The sequence below is a fragment of the Macrotis lagotis genome, chromosome 3 (genome assembly GCF_037893015.1).
Source record: "Macrotis lagotis isolate mMagLag1 chromosome 3, bilby.v1.9.chrom.fasta, whole genome shotgun sequence".
NCBI classification, from domain to species: Eukaryota; Metazoa; Chordata; class Mammalia; order Peramelemorphia; family Peramelidae; genus Macrotis; species Macrotis lagotis.
In genome coordinates, this window is record NC_133660.1 from 178,287,155 (window position 1) to 178,314,833 (window position 27,679).

At 37.6% G+C, this 27,679-nt stretch overlaps 2 protein-coding genes across 5 annotated transcripts in view; both read right to left on the reverse strand.

The window, feature by feature from the left end:
* PGCKA1 (PDCD10 and GCKIII kinases associated 1) overlaps positions 1–14,111 on the reverse strand; it is a 96,730-nt gene extending 82,619 nt beyond the window's left edge. Inside the window, exons 1-2 of one of the 4 annotated variants that reach the window (XM_074229645.1) lie at positions 14,094–14,111; positions 13,679–13,859 (exon numbers count right to left, since the gene is read on the reverse strand). The gene's annotated coding sequence lies outside the window, so the exon portion shown is untranslated. Of the gene's footprint in view, positions 1–9,302; positions 10,671–10,728; positions 10,880–13,678; positions 14,069–14,093 lie in introns of those variants that run through there. The other 3 variants (XM_074229646.1, XM_074229644.1, XM_074229647.1) reach the window with 3 other exon arrangements.
* An 8,320-nt stretch (positions 14,112–22,431) lies between these two features.
* NWD2 (NACHT and WD repeat domain containing 2) overlaps positions 22,432–27,679 on the reverse strand; it is a 169,015-nt gene continuing 163,767 nt past the window's right edge. Inside the window, exon 7 of the mRNA XM_074227479.1 lies at positions 22,432–27,030. Coding sequence (XP_074083580.1) covers positions 23,101–27,030 — 3,930 coding nt within the window. The 3' untranslated portion in view covers positions 22,432–23,100. The remainder of the gene's footprint in view (positions 27,031–27,679) is intronic.

Genomic DNA, 27,679 nt, shown 5'->3' on the forward strand with positions numbered 1-27,679 from the left:
ACATGAGAGAATGATGAATGGAAAGGGATCTGCAGTCTTTAAAGTCTTAGATAAAAGTTAGAGATTATATTATTATTTTCACCTTTAAAATCAACATGCAAACCTCCTCTTTTTCTGGGGAATGAAAGATGTTAGGAATTCCAGGTGTTGGGAATATGTAGGACACACCAGAGTAACATTGGCAGGAGACACTGTTCAAGGAGTTTAGGAGGTCTTTAAGAAGTACAAGAAATTCTAAGAGATAAAAAGAAATTCAGCAATCAATACTGAGAGTCACTGGTGAGTCACTGAAATTGGGTTTAAATGTAGGAATATTCAGTACTGCCTTTAATTCTGGAAGTCAAAGTCTCATCGCCCAGGAGGACAGCTAGCACAAATTGATGCAAGATTTGTCAAATTTCTAACTCTTGCTGCTTCTGGAGTCCAATGTTTTTGAAATATTTCTCATGTCCACTTGGCCTTCTGAAAAAAATAAGTCCCAATACAGATTATTTCTGTCCTATAACATGTCTAGTCAAGTGGAGTTAAAGGGAGAAAGCAGATAGATTATAGTCTAGAAACTGATTGATGACTCTCCAGCTAACCCAGTTATAGGATTATGACTGAGAAGCTGCCTTAGCTAGAAACTAATGTTGTATTCCAGAATTCAGCTCTGGATAGCTATTTTAATTTTGATTAGAAGCTGAGTATCATAGAACTCAGAAGGCATAGATAAGCATGATAATTTTGGAAATTAATTAGATCTATTACATGTTTTTTTAAAAAATAAAAAAGTAATGTGGATTAGAGAGATTTAGAGTTTCATATATATAATATTTTTGTGTTCTTTGTAGATTAGAAATATTTATTTGGAGATGATTGTGAAGTTCATAATAAATAATATCTATATCTATCTATCATCTATCTATCTATCTATCTATCTATCTATCATCTATCTATCTATAGCAAAACTTTTTGAAAAAAAACCCCAAACTTTGGCTAATTCACAGTATCTGTGAGTTTGGATGAAAAAATTACATTTTATTGAAACTAATTGATTTTATTTTATTGTATGCCTTAAAATTTCCTATTCTGAAAAGGAATTCCTAGACTTTCCCAGACAGAAACAAAAAAAGTTACAACTCCTTACTTTATAGGTAATGCAGTAAATGGAAAGAATATCTTATCGGGAGACAGAGGATTTGAGTTCAAATCTCAAATCTGCTACTTACTATTTATCTTGGACAAGTTACAACCTTCCTGGGCATCATTTTCTCTTCTGTAAGATGAAGGGAAAGGACTTGAAGACCTATATATTACCTTATGGCTATAAAACTGTTATCCTTTATTTTTACATTTGAGGGAACTGGTTCACAATGAAATTAAGCAATTTGAAGAAGACCACATTGAGACCAAGTCCCAGAACCAGAATTTGAAATCAAGATCTCTTACTTCAAATCCAATACTCCTTCCACTCATGGAAACTACCAGAGGCAGTTAAAAATCCCTAAAATGATGTTTTTTGAGAATTGATCCTTAATTATCCATCCAAATAGAGCACTGAAAGAAGTTACATTGAACCAATAAACAAAATGCAATATTTTCCTTCTAAAATATGATTCTGAATCAGGGAGTCTGGGTTCCAATCCTGGTCCTGCAACTTATTACCTGTGTAAGCTTAAATAAGACACTTAACTTCTCTGGGTCTCAGTTTTCCTATTTGTAAAATGAGGAGGTAGGACCAAATGGCTTCTAAGGTTCCCTCTTCACTTATATTCTTATGAGGTATGACTTTACTCTCTACTTTTCCATTGTTTCTTTCACCTCATCATTACAACTCTTATGCCTGTCCCCACCTTTAGTTTAAACATTATATTTATTAAAAATATAGTATTGGGATTAATATAGTTCATTTAAATTGTTAATATGAATTTGATTGCATAAAATAGCATGATCCTGTCTCTTTTGGTAAGTCTTCAGGAAAAGTCTTTGCCTAGTCATTTTTATTCATTTCTCATCCTATATGGTTGCAGCTCAACTTTTTTTTATTGTTCTGCTTTTTTATATATTGCTTTGAATTATTTCATAAATTTATTTCTAGATTTTATTATTGCCCTCATGTTTGTTGGCTACAACTGGTTCATATTATTTCATTAAATTGTCATGGCACAATTAATTTGTCTGTTCTACAGTTGGATATCAAGTCTTTCCAGTTATTTTTTTTCAATGACATAAAATGCTGCTATGAAAATCTTGAACAATTAGTTCATTTTCAGGTATATTCCCAACAGCAGTTTGTCATCTGACCTTGCTGCCTCCAGTCTCTCCCTCCTCTAATTCATTCTATATAAATACTGTCAGAGAAATCTTGCCAATACATATTTCTATTTGCATTGTTTCCCCCCATAAACCTTCAATGGCTCCCTATTCCTAAACAAATAAAAATCTAAACTTATTGCAGCACTGAGTTATGTAACATTAACATACTTTTCTAGTTTTATCTAACACTAATCCCTGACACTCAATCTATTCCCTAGCCGAACTGGATTACTTACTATTTTCCAAAACTATTTCATCTTTTCCTATCTGTTTCTTTGTTCTCATTTCCTTTGTTTTGCAATGTACTACCCTTCTGATCAGCCTGTTAAAATCCTCATCTTTTAAGGTCTGAATCTTGATGCTGACTTCCCTAAGACCTCTTTTTTCCTCTAACCAGAAGTAACTCATTTGCCTTCAGATTTCTCATAGAAATTACCAGTTCTTACACATCTTATTCTGATTTATAATTGTGTATGTGCTTTATCTATTTTTAGATTGTAAGTACCCCAAAAAGCAAGACTGCCTAGTCATCTTTGCATCCCCCAGTTTCATGCCAAGTGTCTTATATATAGAAAACCCTTAGTAAATACTTTTTTGAAGTGAATCCAATTGAAAGTATGCTTCTGAGATTTGGGAATGTGGCCAATACATAACATGGGTATCTTCTATTTTTTTTTAAACTGCTTAAGTAAAGTAAGTACTGCCTAATTCAAATTATTGTTTAAAATCCAAGAAGCCCTGAATTCAAGGTCTGCTTCTAAAATATACTGATCTTGGAGAGTCAATTAACTCTATCAGTACCCTAAGTAACTTCTAAAGCTTAGAGAAGTAGTTGATCTATGGTTGAGAATTAATTCTTTATTCCAATGAAATAACAGGTGTAGTTTCTATCCTTCCAACTGGAGACAGGGGATACACATAGAGTAATATGGAAGATATCATAGTTCTAAGAAAAAAAAAACCTTCCTACTTTAGCAACATCTTCCAGAGCATCTACTCAACTGGCATAAGCTTTTGAGAACATTGGGGAAATCTCTACACCTTGTTGGGGTATTTAGAAAAGGATTTTAATAATGGAATGTAGGACTTTGGTGGAGGTGGCGAAGAAACCATTCGTAACCCACAATGCATTTTCCTGTTTTCTTTTTTCTATATTATTTTTTATGAGACTGGGGTATTCACAAATCAAGGGCATAATTGATAATATCATGGACCCAAACAGGTGATTTTCTTTAATAGATCACATCTTTATGGTTATACAGGTGGCTGAGTAGTATAGAGAATTTAAGACCTGCTTGGGCTTTTCCATTTATTGATTTCAATAAAAGCATTTGAAGTTGTCTAGTCAAAGGGAGGCTTGAAAGATTTCTGTTATGCAGGTTGTATCCCATGTGTAAATGTGCAAATTCGAAACTATAAGACTCTATGAGGACTACCCTATAAATTAATTCTATTATTTGTTTTCTGTTGAGCTATTAAGGAAGAAGAAAGAATAAAGGACTATACTAAAATTTTAAGGAAAATATTAAGCAGAAATAAGACTTACTGTATAGATGAGAAGCTATACTGTATTTAGTCCTTCACATTCTATAATATTACAACATATCCCAAAAGTCTTAGTGCACTTTTAAAGTTTAACAACTTCAGAAGTTTAAACAAAAACATTTGAAAGATTAATCATTTAAAATTTTTAAATATTAATTTTTAATTAAAATCCACCATATCTTTTGCTATATAGTATTTTAGTTGCCTTTCCAACTTTGGAAAAAACTCTCATCAGCTGCTTGTTAGTGACTTAAAAGGATTGAATTTACAATCCTAATCTTAAGATCATCCAAAGAAGGTTCAGGCACAGATAGTTCTAATGTGATTACACAAGAAAAAGTCTGATACACCAAGGTGTTCAAGCAACAGTTTTTGAGAGTTCACTGTTTTTGAGAGAGAGCCTATCTTGTTAAAATTTTTTTTTTAGGTTTTTGCAAGGCAAATGGGGCTAAGTGGCTTGCCCAAGGCCAAACAGCTAGGTAATTATTAAGTGTCTGAGGCTGGATTTGAACCCAGGTACTCCTGACTCCAGGGCTGGTGCTCTAACCACTGCACCACCTAGCTACTCCTACTTGTTAAAATTAAGATAAAAATGTATAATTAAAAAAATCATAGAATTAAATAAATGTAAAAGAAATTTAGGTCACTAAACATTCAAAAATTTTTTGAAGTTTGTAGCATTCATATTTCTGAAGTTATTACAGCTTCAAATTGAACTGAGACTTTTCTAACTCCTTTAATTCAACAAACATTATTATTGAATTCAATACTGCTATGTGTAAGGTACTATGTTAAATGCTGAGGATACAAAAGATGAAAAATACAACAATAAGTCCCTGCCTCTAATGAACTTATAATGTAACATGAGGAATATCATGCATACTCAAATAAGTATGTTTTTAAATGTATCCTTTTGCTTCTCCTATTTGGAACAAGAGGCAACTAGGCAGTGCAGTGGATAGAGCACTGGCATTGGAGTCAGGAGGACAGGAGTTCAAATCCAGCCTCAGATACTTGACATTAGCTGTGTGATCTTGGTCAAGTCACTTGACCCTGACTGCCTTGAATCCAGGGTCATCTTTGGTCATCCTGATTCATATCTGGCCACCGGATCCAGATGACTCTGGAGGAGAAAGTGAGCTAGTGACAGCACAGCCCCCCCCTCTCAAATCCAATTCATATACTTGTCATAGTATCACCTCCCTGAAGACAAATATCATCCATTTGGAACAACTTTGTGCAGATTGAAACCCTTCCATACTTTCTCATCTTGGTTTTATTTCTGTCCTGCCCTCTTCTCCCCTATCCTATATATCTCTAGCTCAGAAAGTTTTACTTTTCTTGTGTCATGGGCCTGTTTGGCAGTCTGGTAGAACCTATAGACCTTTTCAGAAAATAATTTTTAAGTGAATAAAAAAATATATAGGGTTCCAAAAAATTAAATTATATTGAAATATTGTCATCAAAACATTTAAAAGTTCACAGAATCCAGGTTATGAAGCCCTGTTCTAATTCTTGATATTGCATGATCATAAGAAAGAGAGAACCAGAAAAAGTGCTAGGAGAAAACATGAAGAGGGAGATATTACTTATAGCTAGATGAATATGGAAAGCTTAATGGAAAAATTTACACCTAAGCTGGACCTTTAATGAAAAGAAGAATTTCTAAAATGGAACTGTGGAGGAAATAAGCACAGAAGTAGAAAAGTTTCTGAGATGGGGAAACAATCGCTCAGTTTGACTGAAGCATCAAGTATGAGGGAATAATATATAATTATGCCAGAAAGGTGAGTTGGAAGCAGGTTGTGGAGCACTTTAAATACCAGCCTAAGGAGGGTGACATTTTTCCCCAACCTACAGGCAATGGGAAGCCAATGAGGATTACTGAGAAAGGGAGTGAAATAGTTATACTTGTTAAGATAATTATTTTGATAGTAATGTGAAATGTGATTGAATAGGGAAGAAACTTGAGGCAGGAAGATTATGATTCTGTAGCTTAAGGTAATAACAATCTGAATCAGAAGAGTAAAAAGAAGATTGGGGAGGAAGGCAAGAATATGAAATATTGCAGAACTGGCAGTATTTGAATATTTGGCACCTAGTTAGAATTGGTAGGAAGAACAAAATGCTAATTTCATGCTTTATACCAGGTGACTGAAGGATTTGGGTATCCATAAAAATAGAAAGGGAAATTGGGGTGAAGATAACTTTACTGGGAGGGGAATATATAGGGGAGATTATGATAAGTTTAATCTTGACATAGTTTTTATGAGCTTGGGGGATTGAGGACCAGGTAAAGACCATAATTATGATCATGAATTTAGAACTGGAAGGAATTTCCTTAGAAGCCATCCAGGACAATCCTTTATTTTACAGAAAAAAAAATTGAGGCACAGACCAGGTGATTCATCCAGAGTCATAAGGATAATAAGCATCTGGAGCTAGATTTGAACCCAGGTCTTCCTGACCCCAAGTACAGTGCTTTAACTACTATATGATTTCCAACATTTAGAGTTGTGGAACTGAGATCAAGGGAAATCATATGGAAAAATGAGATTAAAGTAAAAGTATTGAGAGAAACTCAAATTTAGAAGATCGGAGATGAAACAATAAGGAGTGATTAAATAGGAGAATCAAGAAAGAAGAAATATACATGATAGACACTTAAATGATTATTGATTGTTTGATTACTGATGGAACTGGAAAGAAAATGCCAAGAGGTCAGGTAGTCTATGATTTCAAAACCCCATTAACCATGAATAGATATGAGATCTTTCAGTAAAGTGATGAGGTGAAAACTGGATTGAGAAATGACTCAACTAGAAGATGAGCAGGAGGACAAAGGATCAGGAAATTCAAGAGTGGATGATGGTGCTTTGATGAATTGTCTGATTTTTAGGATTGAAACTCTGAAGTTAGGGAAGTAGTACCAGAACAGTGGCCTGACAAACCAGAGAAGGATTGCATATGATGAAAGTGAAAGGCAGTTTTATGTATTGGGAGAATCAGAATAGGAGATTAGGATCTGAGGGGGCAAATTCAGAAGTTAGGACCTTGGAGATAATTAAGATTGACATGATAATGAAGTCTCCCTCTAATTCAATAACACTATTTTTTAGGTCTAATGCTTACCCCTGTGTCTCTATCACTGACTCTTTTTCCTGATATGGCTATATATGTATGTATGTATGCATTCCTTAAGATATTCTTTTTGTTTTCCTCTTTTAAAAGATTGCTTTGCTTTTCTTAGTAATCACTTCTACCTAATCCCATGGGTTCAATTATTTTGTCGAAATAGAACGACTCTTAATCAAATGAAATGCTGTAACTTACATAAATGACAATTTAAATTACTGGTTATTGGTATTGATAGCTCATATTATCCCTGAGTTTTATAACATATTTCCAACTGCAAGATAAAGATTTTTGCCTGGATGTCTCCTCAACTCCTCATACCCAATATATCTAAAACTTAGCTTCTTATGTTTCTCCACAAATTGGTCCCTTATGCCATCTTTCCATGTTGGAGACTTTAATGGTACATTTAACATACTCCATCTCCAAACAAAATAATTTCTGGTTTTATTTATAATTTTTTTTGAAAACATCTTTAATCTGAAATCACAAAACCTAATGGGAGCTCCTGAAGATGAATTTGCAAAAAAAATTAACTTAACTAATGGACATGTATCAATATCTTTAGCAGGAATAGAACTGAGAGATGAACATTTGTGGCTAGAGAAAACTTTTTAATGGAGAGGAAGCATCAGGTTTGTTTCCAGTTTTCTTCCCTTCAAAAGTATTTAGCTGCTGCTCGGGGGTCTCTTTAAGTCTTTTGGGAGTCACCCTGCTGCTCAGGGGTTTCTATAAGTCTTTTGGGAGTCACCCTGCACAGTTATCCTCATTCTATTATCCTCCCTCTCCATTCATATAATCAGTCTAAATTCTGCTGACTTTTCTCTTCTACATCTCAAAAGTGTTCTAATTTGCATTCCCCCCCACCACCATCCTAGACTAGACTGTTAAAAACTCTTGCTTGAATTTATTCTAACAGATTTTTTAAGCTGGAATTGCCTCTCTATTCTGGAAAGATTTTAGCCTGTGAGGGAAGGAAATGACAATTTCTTCCCCCCCCCCCCCCAGGGCTTCCTCTAAGGTCAGAAGGAGAAAGATGGTGATGGTGTCAACAAATCTAACTAGCTTTAGTTAGTCATAGGCGAATATAACTTAGACCCCTTTACCTGGTGACAACTAAATTAGTGAACTAGATGAATCCCTTTATTAAATTTTTTCTAATCTAAGTTAGTTATCAAGACAAATACTAATAAGTCTTATCCAGAAACAGTCAGAAGACACATTGAATAATCTGTTAAATATTAGTTTTCATGTGGTACTCCTGGCTGTTTTGTGCCACTATTTGAAGATTTTTCTTCTTTTTTTTTTTTTTTGTGGCCCACTTGCATAAAAATTGATTGGAACAGAATCAATTGGGTGTGGTGCCTTTAAAGACATGTTATCTATCACTTTTACCTCATGTTGACAGCACTAATTGAAACTCAGGAGTGGCTTTTCTGAGATGCATCAGGAAATTATGAGTCAGTATTTTGGGTCCTTTTAATGATCTGCTTTGGGATAGATATTCATCTGCTTAAGATGTCTATTCATCTGTTTCTTGTTTTAATAAACAACTGCCTTGATGTTTTATGGGGGCATTTTTAGATATGCTAGTTTCTATGAGCCCAAGGGAATTTTCTGGTGAAAATGGAGACAGTATCTGAAAGGTGTTCATTTTGTCACAACCATGACTAAGTGGATAATAGGATAGGCCGGACCAGGGATAACTGACACATACCCAAAAGGTTGGGTGGAGCCTGGAGATGAGGGCAGGGGGAACATGGCTGGAGGTTGGTTTTGAGTCCAGAGGTGCAAGTGGTCAAGGAAAGTGACAGATGGAATGCAGATACCTTTTGTCAAAATCCGAAAGGCCTGGGGTAGGGTATTGACAAAAGTTCAAAAGGAAGGCAATTGGAGAAATTGGGAAGATTTTAAAGCAGGCATCAGAGATTCAGTCATAGTGATAGTGGGATACATGACATGAAATCCAATTGCTGCTGAAGAGCTGGAATATAAGAGAGGGAACTTCATCCCTGTGATATGGCATGAAATGTGGTCAAAATTTATTAATCATTTACTGGAACTAATGATAGACATAGTGCTTAGATAAGATATGGTCCCTGTCTTCATAGAAATTGCAGAATGTTAGAGATACAATTCATTAACAAATAATTATAATGCAAAACAATCTATAATAGATATATTAGGGAAGCATAAAATATAGCTTTTTTTTGTCCATTCAAAGGAAGAGAAGTACTGATGTCAAGTGGCTCTAATATCTAGTATTTAGTGTCTATTATCTAGTACTTAGTAGTCTAGTGAAATAAAGGAAGATAAGGACTTACACAAATTACGTGGATATGTTGATCTGAAGATATTGTTGACCTTTAGACAGAGCAATTTCAGTAAAATGATGGAAGCATAAATTATTCTGGAAGGATTAATGAAAATGGGTGGTAAAGAAGAATTAGGTATAGTCAAATTCTCAAGAGTTTGGCTATGGAGAAGAAGGAAAGAAGCTGGATGGAACAGAAGAAGCAAGCTTGTCTTTTTCTAGGTTTGGAGAGTTCTGACTCTGTTTGGAGGTCAATGGGAGGGAGCCAAAAAGCAGCATGGGAGAGATTGAAGATGCAATGACTGCCAGAGTGAGGTCTTCAAGAAGGCAGAGGTGGTCAAGGATTCAAGCACAGAAATGTCATAGGGAAGAATAGAGACCTCTTCCTTGGTGATTGGAGGACATAGAGGAGTAAATAATCATGCTAAGAAGTTTTAAGAATGGAGAAGAATGTTGCCATCATGTGGTCTCATTCTCAATAAATAGCAGATTAGCTATCTCTGAGAAGTGTGAGAGTATCTTTTTTTTTCTTTTTTTACCAAAATCTGAGCAGAACTTTCAATAAGAATAATTCTCTGCTGAGTTAAGCAGCTACTAATATCTTTCTTTAGTTTTTTTTTTTTTTGCAAGGCAAATGGGGTTAAGTGGCTTGCCCAAGGCCATACAGCTAGGCAATTATTAAATGTCTGAGACCGGATTTGAACTCAGGTACTTCTGATTCCAGGACTGGTGCTCCGTCCATTGCACCACCTAGCCGCCCTTACTAATATCTTTCGATTTCCCCTTTATAGAATCAGAATTAGCCCCAAAGTCCAGAAAGAGGTGGACCTCCAAAATGTGAGGTTGAGACTTGGGGTGGGGGAAGGGGAGCAAAGCAGATGATTACCCATAGAAAATGCCAACAGGAGGTTACCTATTAGCTAGAGCATTGAGTTGGATGCATCAACCTGCAGTTTATTAGATTTTCAAAAATCCAGGTGTGCTTAAATTTTGAATACATTGGTTAGTCTTTGCACAAGATGGTTGTGCTTACTGATTTTAGGTACTGGTGGTAACCAACCTCCGAGGATCAAGTTAATAAAAAGGTGTTTATTAAGGTATTTACAACGTGTCATCTAGATTGTAAGGAATACAAAGAAAAGTAAAAACAGACCCTGCCTTCAAGAAACTTACTTTTTAAATAAGGGAGACAACATCTAAATAACTAAATATATTTCTATGTATGTGTATTTAAGTATGTATGAATGTATGTGTGAACATATATATGTATATTTATATATAGTTATATCACATATATGTGTATACATCCAGAGAGAATATATATGAATGTATATTTATATGTTCATGATACAGCCAGAGAGAATAGATAGATAGATAGATAAATAGATAGATGATAGATAGATAGATAGAAGGTAATCTAAGAGGTTAAAGATTACCTTCACCAGCAGGGGAAGCAGCTGTGAGGGTGGGGGACCAAGAATAGCCTTGTGCAGAAGATGCCTTTTCTGCTAAATCTTGAAGCAAGTCAGGGAACCCAAGAGGCAAAGAGGTGGGGCAAAGGAAGTAGAAACATCACTGCAGAGTAAGCTGAAAGTTAAAAAAAAATTAATGAGAAAACTCCCTGTTCCATTTCTTTTCTCATTCTCCTTTTCTTCTGTCAGTTTTCTCTTTGTCCTCTTTCAGAGATCCAGAAGCTGACATCTGACCCTGTTCGAGTTCAAACTTCAATTTCTCTATGAGAAACCATATGGGAATAGTGCTGTGATTCCTAAAATATAGTCCAAGGACTGAGGATAGGGAGAACTCAAGGTGAAAAACTCTTCATCATCATCATCATCATCATCATCATCATCATCATCATCATCATCATAATGTATTTGAATTTTTAATGATTTTAATATTTGTCCATATCCCAGATAAACCAATGCTTTTTGGGGGTTCTCAATAATTTTTTTGTTTTTTTGGTGGGGCGATGGGGTTAAGTGACTTGCCCAAGGTCATATAAATATCAAGTGTCTGAGGTCAAATTTGAACTCAGATCTTCCTGACTCCAATGCTGATACTCTATCCATTGTGCCTTCTGGTTTACCCCCTAGTCTTCAGTAATTTCTAAGGGTGTAAAAGGCATCCTGCAAACCAAAAACTGATGCTGATTGCACTCTAGTTGATAGAATGGTAACTTTGGAATCAAAAGAACTTTGTTCCAAATAACACCTCATATACCAGTTGTCTGACTCTGGCTAAGTCACGTAACCTCTCATATTCTGTTTCTTATCTGTAAAATGAGGGGGAAGGATTGTAATAAATAGTTCTTTAATTTGAAATTATTAATCTCAAAGTCCTCCATAAAATGAGGTGCCTGAGTATATGGACTTGGATACAGTTTTAAATCCCATGGTTCTGATCTTCCGAGTAGCCGAAAAGTGAGTGTTTGTAACCAACTGTGCCAGTCAGGGCTTTTCTTGATTTTATTTAGAAGGTTAACTTCAAAAAACATTAAAACAAACAAACAAACAAACAAAAGCCAGCTAAGTGCCTACTCTGAAAAAAAGAACTTTTTTAGGCAGATAACAAGAGTAAATAAAAACAGTCTTGGCCTTTCCTCCACAAGGACTGGTGTCAAATTTCTTGATTTCAGTTTCCACACCTGTAAAATGGAGATAACAATACCTGCACTATCTACTCCACAAGAATGTTGTGAGGGGAAAATTGTGGTGTTATTCCCTTCATAAGAATTGTTTTATCTTAATTTCTGCCTAGCTCCACATTCTCCTTCTATATTTTTTCCAAGACTGTTTCCAGTACAAAGTTACCAGGGAGTAATAAAAAGTCTGCCTTTTAAATGAAAAAAAAAATAGGATTTAGAATTTAAAAGGGGCAGCTAGGTGCCTCAGTGAATAGGCTCTGGACTCAGGAAGACTTGAGCTTGAATTAGTTCTCAGACATTTATTAGCTGTGTGACCCTGGACAGGTCACTTAACACTGCCTCAGTTTTCTTATCTATAAACTGAGCTCTTTGGAGAAGGAAATGACAAAACCACTCTAGTATATTTGCCAAGAATATTGAGGTCAGAAGAGTCAGACACTTTGCAGAAATGACTAAACAACAACAATAAGATATATTCCTTTCTCATTCCAAATTTTTATACACCTTTCCTTTCATTTCAAACAAAGCCATCATTCTTAAAATGACTGAAACTGGGGATTAAGCCTCAGGATATTCTTACTGGGAGGAAAAACTTTCTCAATCAACTTCCCCTTGTGAATGAAACTGACTAGCCCCAAATTCTTTAACTTTGGGATCCTCCCAAAGAAAATAATGAAATATAAGTATCTGCAAAATTAAAAAGCTGTAAGAGTTAAAACTGCACTAATACTTTCATCCTGTATACGTCCACGAATGGATATAAGTTCACACATTTTTCCAGATCCATGTGATCAGATGCATTGTGGCCATGCATTGCTTCACTAATTTTCAGTATTTAGCCGATAGATTTTTTCCCATTTCTTTTCTTTTTTAAAAATTATATAAATATTTTATTTGATTTGCAATTAAATACAATGGTATGTAGTTAAGTTTGTGCCTCTTTCACCGATTGCATCTTGTTCCCCTTGCAGCCGGAGAACTTTGCTTCTTCCCCAAACGCCTTACCCCCTCTACTCTCAGCCCCAGTCTCTGGCTCAGGCTCTTGGCAAGTTACCTGGGATACGTTTCCTGGGGTGGGAAGGTTAACACAGCCTTTCACGTGTATTTAAAAAGAGCACTTGCATTCCACTGATTTTTTTTTTCAATCCCAACTATTCCCATGGCTGTCACTGGGAGATGGGGGTGGGGAAAGGGAGAGAGAAAACCCAAACTATCTATTTGTATTGCTTGTCTACGTATTTGGTACTGGGGTCTTCGTTTTCTTTTTCTTTTTTCAAAGGGGGAGGGAAGGGAGAGTAAACAGATTCTTTTTGTTAGATCAATTTTTTTTTTAAAAGACAAATTTCTTATTTCCCCCCCCAATGCCTTGTGATTTTTTAACAAGAGGACATTAGACGCTCACGCTTCCATACACTAAGTCCTCAGGGTCAGGACCTTGGAGATGTTCCTTTCTTTAGGCGCCTGCTTTTCGTCTTGGTTTTGGGGGGTTAATCCGATTTCCCCCGAAAGATTTCCCTCCCAACATTTTTAGGGAAGAAAGAAGACTAAATAGCTGGAGGTCGTTCAGTCCGACCCAGTACTGAGGTTCCGACATCAATAAACAGAGGAAAGAAGCCCAGAGAGCCCAAACCATCCCCTCTGCTCCCCACTCCCCCCAAGTCCAGACCCCCGGGCCCCTGGACGAGTCGCCCTGGGACTCGGCTAGACGTGCCCAAGCAAGCAAGGTGCTCTTCGCCTACCTGGGGTTTCCCAGCAGCGGAGGAAGCGGCGGCCGCGGCCGATCGCAGTCTCCCATGGCTCCGCGTGCCTCGGGCGTGTGGATGTGACAAATGTGAGGCTGCCCTGTCTGGTCGGAGAGTCTGCCTGACCTCTGGATGAGCCACTGGAGTTAGTGTCATTGGGTGCTAGGGCATCATGTGACTGCAGAGGAAAATAAAAATCCTTCAAAGTTTGCATTTCATACTTCCGAGAATCTGTAACCCTTTACCTGCGCGCGAGCCAGGCGCGGAGGGAGCCTGCCAAAGCAAACTTAGTATTTGGGGTAGGAGGAGGAGGGGGTAAAAAAAAAGTGAAGAAAGGAGTAATTGAGTCCAAGGCTTTGGGTCTCCCAAGAGTGCTCCAGGGAGAATGCCATTAAGCTGGCATATTTTGTACCTGCAGCCTTTTTAAGCAGCCAGACCAGTCCGGGGTGGGTAGATTTGGCACGAGGTGGAAATCTCGGGCTCCTAGCGCGTTTCCCCAAGCCAGGGGAGCTTGACCCTCCTACCCCCCTGGAGCGCGGGAGTGCTGCGCTGGAATCTGGGCCAACTGAAGCAGAAAACCCAGCAAAGTTGCTCCCTGGAGAACGACACCTGGGTGGCTTAGGAGGCGGCTCCCAGGGCTCTTGGGCTATGGGTTTGTTTGTTTTTCCTTTAAAGAAGATAAGGGAGAGTAGTGGCTCTGGGTTTGAGTTTCTTAGCAAAGGAACAGAGGCGACCAAGCAAAAGAAGCGGATAAGATCTTAGAATGGGAGATTTGGCAGGGCCTTGCATCTTACCCGGAGGAGTGAGAGTGACTTACACTTCAGGGAAACCTGGGTTCCAAGCCAACTTCACACAGGTTCATAGAATCCGGAGCTGGAAGGGGCCTCAAAGGGGCTCTCTTTCTCTCCACCCCCTCCCCCCATTTATAGATGAGGAAACGAAGGCTTACCTTACCCAAGGTAATATGTATAAGAGATTGCATTTTAAGCCTCTTGCCTTCCTCAGCCACTGCTTTTTCTAAAGGCTTTTTCCTTAGCTTTTTGTTTTCTTATCTAAAATAGGAATCTATCTTTAGCATTTATTTATTTTCTTTTAGGTTTTTGCAAGGCAAATAGGGTTAAGTGGCTTGCCCAAGGCCACACAGCTAGGTAATTATTAAGTGTCTGAGGCCAGATTTGAACTCAGGTGCTCCTGACTCCAGGGCCGGTGCTTTATCCACTACGCCACCTAGCCTAGTTTCGAAGGGTTTTATTAATGCCCTTTAAAAACTTAATGGATATATTTGTAAATATAAAAGTAAGAATTTTCCAAACCTTAAACCGCTAGGTAAAAGTTAGTTATCCTTATTAACATTTTAGAACTGTAGACTCTTAAACACACAAGTCTCTCTTCGTGGCCACTAAAAAAAGCTGAACTAGATTAGTGATCTTTTTGTTTGGAACTTCTGTAAATGGGCTTAGATTGGTCCTCTCAGTTTATCAAGTTCATCATTCAAACTAAACGCCACTGTACTGAGCTATAGATTATGTCACAATTTTAATGGGGTTGCGGCGAGGTTGAGATCAGGGCGGGGAGAGAAGGGAGAGCCTAGGCTTTGAAATCTTTGCATAAATGCAGGAAGCTCACTAATGACAAGTTTTTGATAAAGGGCTTTCCTGACGGCGTGAGTTGGACAATTCCGCCACCTAGCGACGGTGTCTTCCATATTCGCTTTAGGAAGGAATCGAGGACAGGTACCAAAAGATCAAAGTTAAAGCACAAGATTTATAGCTGATTGTAACAGTGTTAATTAAAGATGAAAACATCTATTCACAGAATCTCCAGACTCAGGGCAGGAAAAGATTTTAAAGTTTATCTAGTCTAAACCTCTAATTTCATAGATAAGTGTCCTGAGATCTAGAGAGGTTACCTTGATAACAGGCAGAGTTGAGGTCCTTTAGAGATCTCCTGTTCTTTCCCCTACATCATCACTGCCCCTTTATTGTCCCTTTTAATATCCTCTGTCAAATTCAGTGATAGTGGTTTCTTATTTCTTTCCTGAAGACCATCTTTGAACATTTTATTGAAATCTCCAAGTTTTGAAATGAAGATCTTTGAGTAGCTTAAAAAATGATAAACTTTAAAGAAAACTTTGGAAATGTAATATTATATATTTTTAGTAGTTTCATTTGTTTAGATCCCATTTTAGTAGGTCAGCCCTAGAACTTTCCATTCTATAATGAAATGGGAAAAATTAAAAAATATTCATGCTATTAATTTACTTGGGAACATTTAACTACAAATCTTAGGTGTGGTTACCAGGTCAACCTATGTTGAATTATCTAATTTAACCCAAAACAGTGTTTAGTACTGTTATTTGGATTTAGAATAAATATGACATATGTTGGATATAATTCCAGTTGATTTAAAGTTCTGCCTATAGAGTTTTTCTGAGTTATAGTTAACTAAACCACATTCTTACTTAACCAATACCCTGGCAACCCAACTCCTCACTAGTCCTTAAACATATACAATGTTATCCTTACATGTTTCCCTACCCCCAGAATGCCCTCCTCTTATCTCTATTTATTGCCCCAAGCCTGAAATACCTTCCCTCTATCTCTATTGCTTTTCAAAGCAAGCATTTTCTCAAATGTGACTTGGAGAACACTATGAAGCCAGAAGCAACCTCACTGATGTCTGAGCTCTCATAGAATTTTACACCTATATGCCCCTAGAGAACTGCAAATTCCTATGATTTTTAGCAGGAAGGGATAGAATATGGGGTAGAGTAGAAAGTGTTCTGGAATCAGAAGACATGAAACCAAAATCTGACTGTTGATCTTACTTTTGCAACATCTCTTGAACATGCCTCCTCTCCTCTGTCACGTTTACCACTCTACTGCACACCTTCATCACCTTATGCCTTGAATTTTTGCAATAGGGGCCTACTTGCCTCTAGTTTCTCCCCACTCCAACCTGTCTCCCATTCATCTACTAAAGTGATTTTCCTAAAGTGCAGATCTAATCATTTTACCCCACCCCCACTCAATAAACTCTAGTCACTCCTTGTTGCCTTCAGGAGCAAGTACAAAATGTTCTGTTTGACCATCCAGGTCCTTGGTAATTTAGCCTCCTCTTACCTTTCCAGTTTTCTTATATCTTACTCTTTGTCATTGTCTTTAACCCAGTAACACTGGTATCCTGGTGGTTCCATCTCCCACTTAGAGCTTCTATGTCTGGAATGCTCTACTTCTTCAGCTCCACCTATTGACTTTCCTGGATTCCTCTAAGTTCTAGCTAAAATTCCACCTGTCATAGGAAACTTTCTCCAATCCCTCTTACTTCCAGGGCCTTCCTTCTGGCAATTATTTCCCATTTATCTTGTATATAGCTTGCTTTGTATATATATTTGTTTGTTTGCTATCTCTCGCATTAGACTGTGAGCTTCTTAAAGGCAGGACTGTCTTTTGCCTCTTTTTGTATCCCCAGCATTTAGCAGCACTTGGGACATTGTAGGTGATTAATGTTTATTGATTGATCAGCTTTATTATTTACTACTTGTTCTACCAGGGCAAGTTGATTTATCCCTCTGAGCCTTGGTTTCTTCATCTGTAAAATAAAAGGATTAGACTAAGTGACAACTAAGATTCCCTCCAACTCCAAATCTGTGATGGGGTCCAACTATCTTATTTCATATTTGCAAAAACTAAGGAATGTGACATATTTTGCTCAGGGTATTCTTAGTAGTAAGAAAAGAAATCAGGATTTGAATTCTGGACTACAAATCCAGTGATCTTTCCGTTTTTTTCATTGCCTCTCTTATTTGTGTGTGGACATTTTATGTCTTACTATTGCAAGCTTCTTTTTTTTTTTTTAATTTAAGGCAATGAGGTTAAGTGATTTGCCCATGGTCACACAGCTAGGCAATTATTAAATGTCTGAGGGTGGCTTTGAACTCAAGCTCCTTCTGATTCCAGGGTGGGTGCTTTATTCACTACACCACTAGCTGCCCCAATATTGTAAGCTTCTGTGGACAGTCCTTTCTACATAGATTTGGTCACTTTCCCTCTCTGGTGGGGACCCTTGCTTTACAGTGTCATCTCTTATCACTCCCTGCAGAGCACATTCTGCTCTAATTGAACAGGAGTATTTTCTGCTTCCTAACCATGACCTTCACTGTCCTATCTCTTCTCATTGTTCATACTTGGCCTGCCTACCCCTTCTTCATCGTTTTCATATCTTTTGCTCTGGTTCATCTTTTAAAACCCAAGTGAAAGGTAGATTCTAAGCAGCTGTTGACTGTATGTTCCTCATTACACCTCTTTACCCTGCTGACAATAACCTTACACTTCAGATTTCCTACAGTGCCTAATTTTGTATTTTTTAAAGCCTTGTTTGTATTTTATTTGGATGTGTGCTTTATTACCTTGCTAGACTATAAGATTTATGATGATAGGGCACATGTCTTAAATAAACTGTGTATCTAGCCTAAACCCTAGCTGTGTATCCTATAGTAAAAGGTATGATCTTAAGAATAATAACTAACATAATACACTTCACACAGTAAGTGCTTAATAAATATTTGAATTTGAATACATGGAGAGAAAGTAGCCTTCAATGAGAGAAGGAAAAATATAACATTATGAATTTAGTAACCAGGAAATCTTAAATATATATATATATATATATATATATATATAGCTTAAATATATATATTTAAATGAATGAAAAAGCATTTATTGATTATTGCTATGTGTTGAGGGTTGGTAAGAGCACAAAGACTGATGTCCCTGACTATAAGAAGTTTGCCTTCTAATAGGGGAACCAACAAATGTATGGGAGTGGTAGCCAAGATGAGCATCATGGTTAGAAAAGTTACAGAGATGGTGAGTGAGGCCATAGGGGAGTATGCTGACATACCTGAATCTTTGAACAAGGACTTCCCTCTACCAATATAGATCTATACTTGCCCTCTGTTGATAATCTTAGTAGTTTGGCAATACTGAGAAATTGTGATTTTTCTTAAGGTCATACAGTTCAGATGTATGAAAAGTATATAAAATGGTACTTGTCTTGGCATTGAGGCCACTATTTATTCACTATATCAGTGCTTTTAATTCCACCATATGATGGGAAAAATGCTAGTCTAGATATTCCCTCCTGATCTTATTTGCAGCTATAATTTTGGCATTTTACTTTACAAATAATTGTCATTCAGTCATTTTTCAATTATGTCTGACTCTTCATGATTCCATTTGGGATTTTCTTAGCAAATGTAATCACTTAGCTAGTAAGTGCCTGAGATCAAATTTGAACTTAAGTCTTCCTAAGGCCCAGCCTGTTACTCTATACATAGTGCCACCTAATTGCTCCCTTATAAAAAAATTAAGCTTTGACAATTGCCTACATGATTACTAGTATAATATTTCTCTTTAACTTTCTATTGTTGGCTGTAATAATAAAAATCAGTTTTGTGCAAAAGAGGGGGATGAGATTTTTACCTGTTGGTCTTGCTGTTGTTTTTGGTACATCAAACAAATTCTATTGTGACAATAAGAAGTTATCTGAGAGCTCCCATGACATTCCTATAGAATGGAGTAGCTATGTGGAAAGGTCTGCTATGCAGGAGGAAGCAAGGTGTGGAATGTCTACCTATTCAAGATTGATCTTGAAATTATAGGTTCATAAAGTTATAGGATGACTGAGAGGATCTTAGAATTTTACAGAGTGTGAAACTGAGTCCAAGAAAGGCTCAGTGACTGCTGAAAGACACACAAGTAGTGCCAGAGGATGGATTTGAAGCTGGATGCTCTGACTTCAAATCTAAGACTTTACCTGGTACTATGATTGAAGAAGACTTTACTGTACATTATTATCAATACTGAGTGTCCATTGGGATCAAGCATCTAAACAAAATGGTTAGATGGGTTAAATCATTTCTTTCTCTTCCTCCCTCCCTTTCCTCTTCCTTCCCCCTCCTTTCCCCCTTCCCCCTTCCTCCCTCCCTCCCTCCCTCCCTCCCTCCCTTCCTTCCTTCCTTCCTCTCTCCCTTCCTCTCTCCCTTCCTTCCTCCCTTCCTTCCTCCCTTCCTTCCCCCCTTCCTTCCTTCCTTCCTTCCTTCCTTCCTCTCTCCCTTCCTTCCTTCCTTCCTTCCTTCCTTCCTTCCTTCCTTCCTTCCTTCCTTCCTTCCTTCCTTCCTTCCTTCCTTCCTTCCTTCCTTCCTTTCTTCCCTTATTCACATTGGAAATATAGTAGTCACAGGTCTGGTCCCAATACTGATCCACATGGAAGCTTTAACCTGTCATTTTTTTTTTTTATGATCTGTGCTGGTTTATCTCTCCTTGGGCAATCTGGTGTTCTTCTGCTTCTGGGCCCACATTGGGCCAAACCTAGTAGGCATCAGATTGACTATAGCCCAAAATGTACCTCAAAACTCATGGGCTCAACGAGCCTGTTTCTTTAGTGGCAGGGATTATAGATATATGCCATTACATCCCCATACCTTTCCTCTACTTATACTTATACCTATATTCCCCATACATATACCTCCCTCCTCCCTATTTCTGCCTCCCTCCCCTCCCTCCTTTTCCTCTTTTCTTTTTTTCTTCCCATTTTGGCAGCCTCTTTTTTTTTTTTTTAACATAAAAGATTATAGACTCATAGAATATTAGGGCAGACAGGACTTCTATGTATTCTAATGTACTACTGTAAACCTTTCTTTAAAAGGTGAGGATATTAAGAAATAGAGGCATCAGATGACTTGCCTGGGTCACCCAGTTGGTTGAAAATCACAATTTTAAGTTGCATCATCAAAACTTGAAAAATACTCCCCAAAAAACCTCCAAAGCAAATTAGTTTATCTTTTATTCATACAAACAATGCATACACAAGACTGTATATTGTTTGAGGACTGCAATAATATTCTAGTTTAACAACTCTGTAACAAAATGTAACTAAATGTAACATTTAAGAAAATATAAATCTCTGATTGGGTAATTCTTCCCAACAATACAAAGTTTACATAAAAACATTCAGTATGATCTAGGAGTTGCAAACAAGTTAGGAAAATCATTCATGTCACTCAGTACTTACTATATTGGTTTCTACATAGAACATTCACACACTACATGTAAGTCATCTTGGCATTTGACTTTTAGAAATTTAGTGGCACAGAGGTCCAACTCATACTACTCATGATATTGATAGTGATATCTTGAATGACTATGGTCTGCCTTTGATGAGCACTTTGATATACAATCAACTCCAGATTATGTACCTATATATACAAGGACCTGGGTCTACCTCTTGGCTACTCCTTGATTTCAACTCAGATAATAATCAATATCTGAGTCATCTCTCAGGGTATTAGTGTCTCGACTACATTTCACAGTCAAATATAAAAGATATAAGAGATATGCCATTTAATTTTTCTCCATTATTATTAATAATCCAGAGTTGAGTATATTCCATTATCAAACAATCTCACACTATTCCTGGAGGGATATAGGGGAAACTACCACTAACCTCACTTAATAGTTGAGAAAGTGAGAAACAGAGAGGTTAGATAATTGACTCAGGACCTACAACAAGTCAGTGGCAGAACCAGAAATTAAAACTCCTAATTTCATTTGCTAGAGGATGTAACAAGTTTCCTCTTTAAAAAAAAAGCCCATTAAAATTAGCCAAGTCCATGCCACGTGTATGATGTAGCCAGGGAAAGAACCATTCAGTTTTTAAGATGTAACCATTTTTCTTAAATCAGGTGAAATAGTTAAAAATATTTAATATTTCACAGCTTCTGCCTTGAAACTGATCATACTATAGAAAAGGCTCAGAACAGTTCCAAAGCAGGAAGTAAAACAGATAATAAGCTTACATACATATGGAGAAGTAAGAAATTTATTACAAACAGGAACAGTAAAGAACCTTTGGACAGCCTTAAGATTTTATGAATATTTTAGCACAATGCAGGCATATTCTGTTAGTCCCAGAGTATTTGGTCATCTCTCTGCGTTCAACATAGGACAGAAGAGGAATGATAGTAAGGCAAATATCACTAGTTCATACATGGTATATCAAGAAAACTAGCTTTCTGTTGAAATTCAGTGTAGGGATTTAGGAGATAATTCATACTTCTTATTAGAGAGTGAAAAGTAACCTTTTAATACAGTAATAGAATTGAACAGTTTAACTGCATTTGTAATGCCCTTGTGTAAGTTTTCATCACATCTAGCAAAATAGGTACTTTGAAAGAGGCATAAAAAAAGAATGAATTTTTCATATTAAACATGTTCTTTTATAACTCAGGAAATAACTTTTTAAGAAATGGTTTCCTCCTTTGTACAAAAACCCATGTATGCAACTTTTGCAAGATAGATTTTCTGCATCTGGATTGCCCTTTTAGCTGCCGATTGCCTCTAGACCCATCCAGCTTACAGCTTTGTATCTTCACATCTTTTAAAGGTACTTTCCTTTTATGTTAGGAAGTAGTCACTAGAGTTTCATATAGTCAGAATTGTTAAATTACTTTCCCCCTTTTTATTTTCTTTCCTTTATCCCCAGATGTAAGTCTTTGCTATCTTGATGGTAAAAGGTAGAGTGGGCTTAAGGCTGTATTTATATAATAATAATAACAACCAAATGTTGCCAAAAAAGAATTATTTGGCATCATAGACAAAGTAATGGTTGTTTGAATTAAAAAAAAAGCATGACAATGATTTTGGTCATACTGTTCTGTGTGTGTGTGTGTGTGTGTGTGTGTGTGTGTGTGTGTGTGTGTATAGACCCTGCCTATAGTATCTGAATGAACCGAAGACATACTTCTGGCAAAAATAGAGCTAGAGTCAATATGCTGTACTATTTTCTAACTTCTGGATTAAATAGCAATGTAGAGTATTGCTAGAAATGCCCAGTAAAGATTTCGTGCTTGGATTAATTCTAGAAATTCAGGGAGCTATGATTCTATTCATATGGGTGTGTTCAATCATGAAAGTGAATCACAGTCTTTTCAAACTTTAGTATGTAGTTTAAAGAGTTGCTGTGACCAAAAATAATCACCTGGTAATCAAATCTCCAAAGATGAGCTTCTCTGAACTTTGTTAAGGTAGTGCTTGGGCAAGATGTACAATCTTTTGCAGGACTCATTCTCAAAGCCTTTTTGACCTACCAGTGCTTGCATTCTGCTGTTACAGCCTTTTAGAACACAGGGCTATTTCCATATAATTATGAGCCATTGGAAGAGGATGTTCATGGATTAATCTCGGGAAAAAACTATAGCCAAAACATGTTCCCATCTATGTAATTTTTACACATATGTGGACAAATACCAGTCACAAATTCCATTCTGCCTAAGAAATGCACCATTTCCACTTCAGATATAGAAGACAGACTTATAAAATGTATATCATGAAATTCAGTAAACCTGTCTAAATAGGTTATTAGTTGTCAGCAGCAAAACTGTGACCTTTGCTCTCTATGGCAGAACATACACGATCATAAGGATTATTTTTTTTGGTTGGTGTTGCTTCAGTTGTTTCTGCAGGATCAGTCACTGTGATGGGGCTGTCTCTTGCAAACACCTCGGTGGATTCTCTCCAAATGCAATCTGCAGTAGCCTTAAAGCAATAACTGTTACATTTTGGCCTGGATGCTTGTGTGGCACTGTTGAAAATTTGCCGGCTGTTTGAAGTAGCAATTTTAATTTTCAATGCTGCATCAACCCGGTCAACTACAGTATAAATCCCTATACTTCCATCATCAAAACCAACAATAATATTCAAGTGCCTCTGTGACAGTGCAAGATACGTTGGTGTCTTATAAAGTGAGCAAGCACCAATGTTTTTCCCATCTGCAAGTCTCATGACAATTAAGCTGGAGACTGCACCATTGTCATCTTCCTCTTCTCCATTCCGGAAACAAATATAAACCAGGTAGCGGCCATCTCGTGACAACCTCTGCCGCCAGATGATTCCAGCAGCATGTACCACTCTTAGCTTACCACTATGTAGATCAAGAACATTTATATTTTCATCCCCCCGGGATATAATGCCTAGTTTCCCATTGGGGGAAATTTCAAAGTCCTCTAGATTTTTTAAGAAATTGTTTGGAAGTTGCACACGTCGACAGATGACTTCATCTGTAAGGCTCCAAATATTCACAGTTTCTGTTGATGTTATAAATACTATGATATCAGGGCAATCAGGTATCAATTTGAAATTTACAATCATGGTTCCATCCTCACAGCAGAACTTTTTGGTGATACTTCCCGTCCATAAACTGACTGCCAACACTTTATTTTTTGTGATGCCCACCACAAACGTATTTGCAGAGGTTATAAACGCATTCTGTAAAGGAGTGAGAATATTGCACACTCTGTGGCCTGTGGCCAGTCGCCAAACCCTAGAGGCATTTTCCTCACAGAGTGAAACCACAAATTGATCATTGTGTGTAATCAGCAGTTGGGATATTCTTTGTCCATTAATGCGAAAGAGGTTTTCACCAGTATTGGTGTGCCACACATATTGGCTACATTTGTCATCTGATGTTACCATCACGTCCCCAGAGGAGGTGAGAACACAATGCTCTACGATGCCTTCATGCTTAAATTCTGCTTCAATGAATCCATTGCTAAAGTTCCACTTATGGACAGATTCAGATCCATCTAAGGAATAAATTATTTCACCTCTAGCAGGTAACACCAGTCTTTGGATGGGTTTTCCTGTCTTGTCTATGTTGGACATTGCTGTAATTATATCTATGTCCCAAATAGAAAGGACGCCACTGGTAGATAAAGATAGCAGCATATTATGGTGATTAGACTTGACCAGTTTGACTATGGTTCCTGAGATTTCCTGTAAGCTTGCCATACATTGTCCAGTGTCCCTCCTCCAAAAAAACACAGCTGAGGTATTTTCCATAGTGGCAATTATACAGTCCCCATTTTTGGACAGCACCGCAGAGATGAAGCGCTCATTGTGTTTGGCTCTGAATTTTTCCGCCACCTTCCACATTGTAGTGTCTAAGAGTTCTATGCTGAGGGCTTTGCAGATTAGAATTGCACTTTGATCCTCGGAAAGTTCAATGCTGACAACTTCGCTGTCTTCTCTTCGACAATCAAAATCTTCTGTTAGCTGGGGATTGGTGATTTCTTCAGTGTTCCAAACAGAAAGGCTGCCCTCACTGTCAACCATTACCATTTCTTGTGCTGTGTCCAGGATTAGAAGAAACTTTACAAAGCCACTTGAAAATTCAGATGTCACAGTGGAGAGCTTTTCTCCACTCCCTAAATGAAATATAGTGGTGGTATTTAGGTACTGCCCACAGAAAGCATATACTCCATCCAGAGAGCACTGGACACAAGTGACTTCATACCAGCAGTGGAACTGATAAAGAGGCCATCCATAAAGTAGATCAATGACGGTGACATCTTTGCTGGCTTCCAACCAGGCAAGGGCATGAGTTATTGACAAGGTAAACCCATTGATGAAATTAGAGCCGCTTCCATGTTTGGCTCCCTTGATTTCAACTTCTGATAGGAGGCAGGAATTTATATTGTCATAAATCAACAAGGTGTTGTTTGTTGTGGCTACCACAAGGTATTTTTCATCTGTAGTGAGCTTCATGCCCAGAATAACAGACTGGGCTGTGGTGATTTGCCTGAGTAGCTGGCGAGTCTCTACATCCCATGTGCTAATGGAACCATTTTCCAAAGCTGTGAGGACAGTACTTGGGTTACACGTAGGTAAAATCTCTGTGACATGTAGATGACTAGATGACAAAGGAAGCCTTTCAGGGCTGTAAGTCACATCCATGGAAGAATGTAAGGGGACAATGGAGCAGTATTTAGGCCCATCCTTGTCACATTCCAAAAGGAGGTGTCTCAGTTTGGGTAATGAACTGACAACTGGAAGAAGCCTTTGCTGCAGCTCTGCAGAAAGGGAGCCAGGGAATGTGATAATTTTGCTTTTGATGCCTCGAAGGGTACTGGCCAGAAACTTCAGTTCCTTCTCCTGTGAATAGTTGTAAGCCACTTCAATGTCTGCAAGGGCTTTGTCAAATTGACCAATTTTTACCATGGTATAAAGCCAGCTGAAATTCATGATAACTCCATAGAGTAGGTCATCTGTTTTCCCACATCTTGTCAAGTGGTGTAAAAGTTCTGACATTTTGCGATGATTGACAAAAAAGATGTCAGGCTCCAGTGGATTGCACTGAAACACCCAGGGCTGATCTGGAGCCTGCCTATCAAAAGATGCTTGTTCCATAAAATGCTTTTCTTCCTCTAGCAAACTTCTGCTTTCTAAATCAAGGCAGCCATTCAAGTATGGGTCTTCAAGACAGAAAGCTTTCCTCCTGCCACCAGACCAGACCCCCAGAAAATAGTCTGCTAGGATTGTATGCATTTCACGCAAGTCACTGTCATTATGTAAATAAAGCTTCTGTGCTATCAGCTGTAGATGCCTATTGGCCCACACTAAGAGTGTGACATTTTTCACATGCCGCTCTATCAGGTATCCACTCAGACCCTCCTTAAGTCTTGCAATATATACGTAAGGCACCCGTAAGGGGTTACTAGGTCTAATATTCTCATTCAGCTCATTCATGACACTGTTGTCCAATGCTAAAACATCTTCCAACTCCATTTCACTCAAACCCATTTTAGCCATGGTGATATAACCCAGAGCTCGGGATACTAGTTTCTGCCCACATTTTTTCTCTAGGGACCAAAATAACTGCTCTATACTTTCATGGACTGTGACACAGAGAGAGGACTCATCCACATCTTTGTGGGACCTCCAGTTTCTCACCTCCCTGAAGGTTAAGTTGACAAACATTGGCAGAGTGCACTTGGAGAAAGCTTCGTTGACATAGATCTGTTGCCCTGATGTTACTTTCCTTTTGACACGCAGCAACTGGTGTTTTAGGACCTGACTGCACATTTTTCTGTCTCTTGGAATCAGCTCAATGTAGTTGTCTTCTTCATGGATAAGGCACCTCAGTTTCTGCAAGATCCCATGTTTGTTGGGCAGTGTAGATAGTACTATCCGTACAAAACGGGGAAGGTGAACAGGGAGCCACCAAAGTTTTCTGGCATCATCGATATCAGAAAGCTGTTCTAGAGCATCAAATATTATTACCAAGGGCCTCTGAAATGAAGACTCATTCAAGAGATTTATAAACAAGTCACGAATATCATGAATTTTCTTAGGATAGCTTTGCACTAGACACCTGTAATTAACTGCCAGTTGTTCACAGATGCTTAGAAGTAGATTCTTAAGATCAGTGCTCATGTCTGTGGTTCCTAGAAATCTTACAATTATCACTGGGTCAGATTCAGGTCCCATCTCTTCATGTAGCCAACCATAAGCCTAAAACAGAGAAGCATAGTTTAGAAGGACAATTTAAAAATGAAAATAGTGAAATTTTAGCATCACACTTATTAAGAGGTTAGACTTTTGGAAACTTAAAACCATCTGGAATGTAACTGAGAACTGGGAAAGCAAAAAAAAAAGTCATTTAAGTAGACCAAAATGAAAACGCAAAACCCATGAAGAATCTAAAACTAGACATTTTACTGCCTTGAGACTTCCCTCAAAATTTAGTCATTCTTTTTTTTTTTTTTGCAAGGCAATGGGGTTAAGTGACTTGCCCAAGCCACACAGCTAGGTAATTATTTGAACTCAGGACTCTTGACTCCAGGGCCGGTACTTTATCTACTACACCACCTTGTCACCCCAGAATTTAGTGATTTTCATAGAACATATAACTCTAAATAGTTTAGTATCTATTTTATCAAGTAACAAATTAGAAGAATATAAACACATTATACATGTGTTTGTGGATAGAGGTTGGAAGAAGAAGCAACTAATGACAACTGACAATTTGGCATTAAGGAAGAAACAGAAAAAGTATAAGAAGCAGAAAGAAAAAACAAATTACAAAAGAATTATTAAGGCAATCTGTCAAAATTGTGATCCATGAAATCCTATTTAGCGTTAGTTTTAGCAAAATGAACAT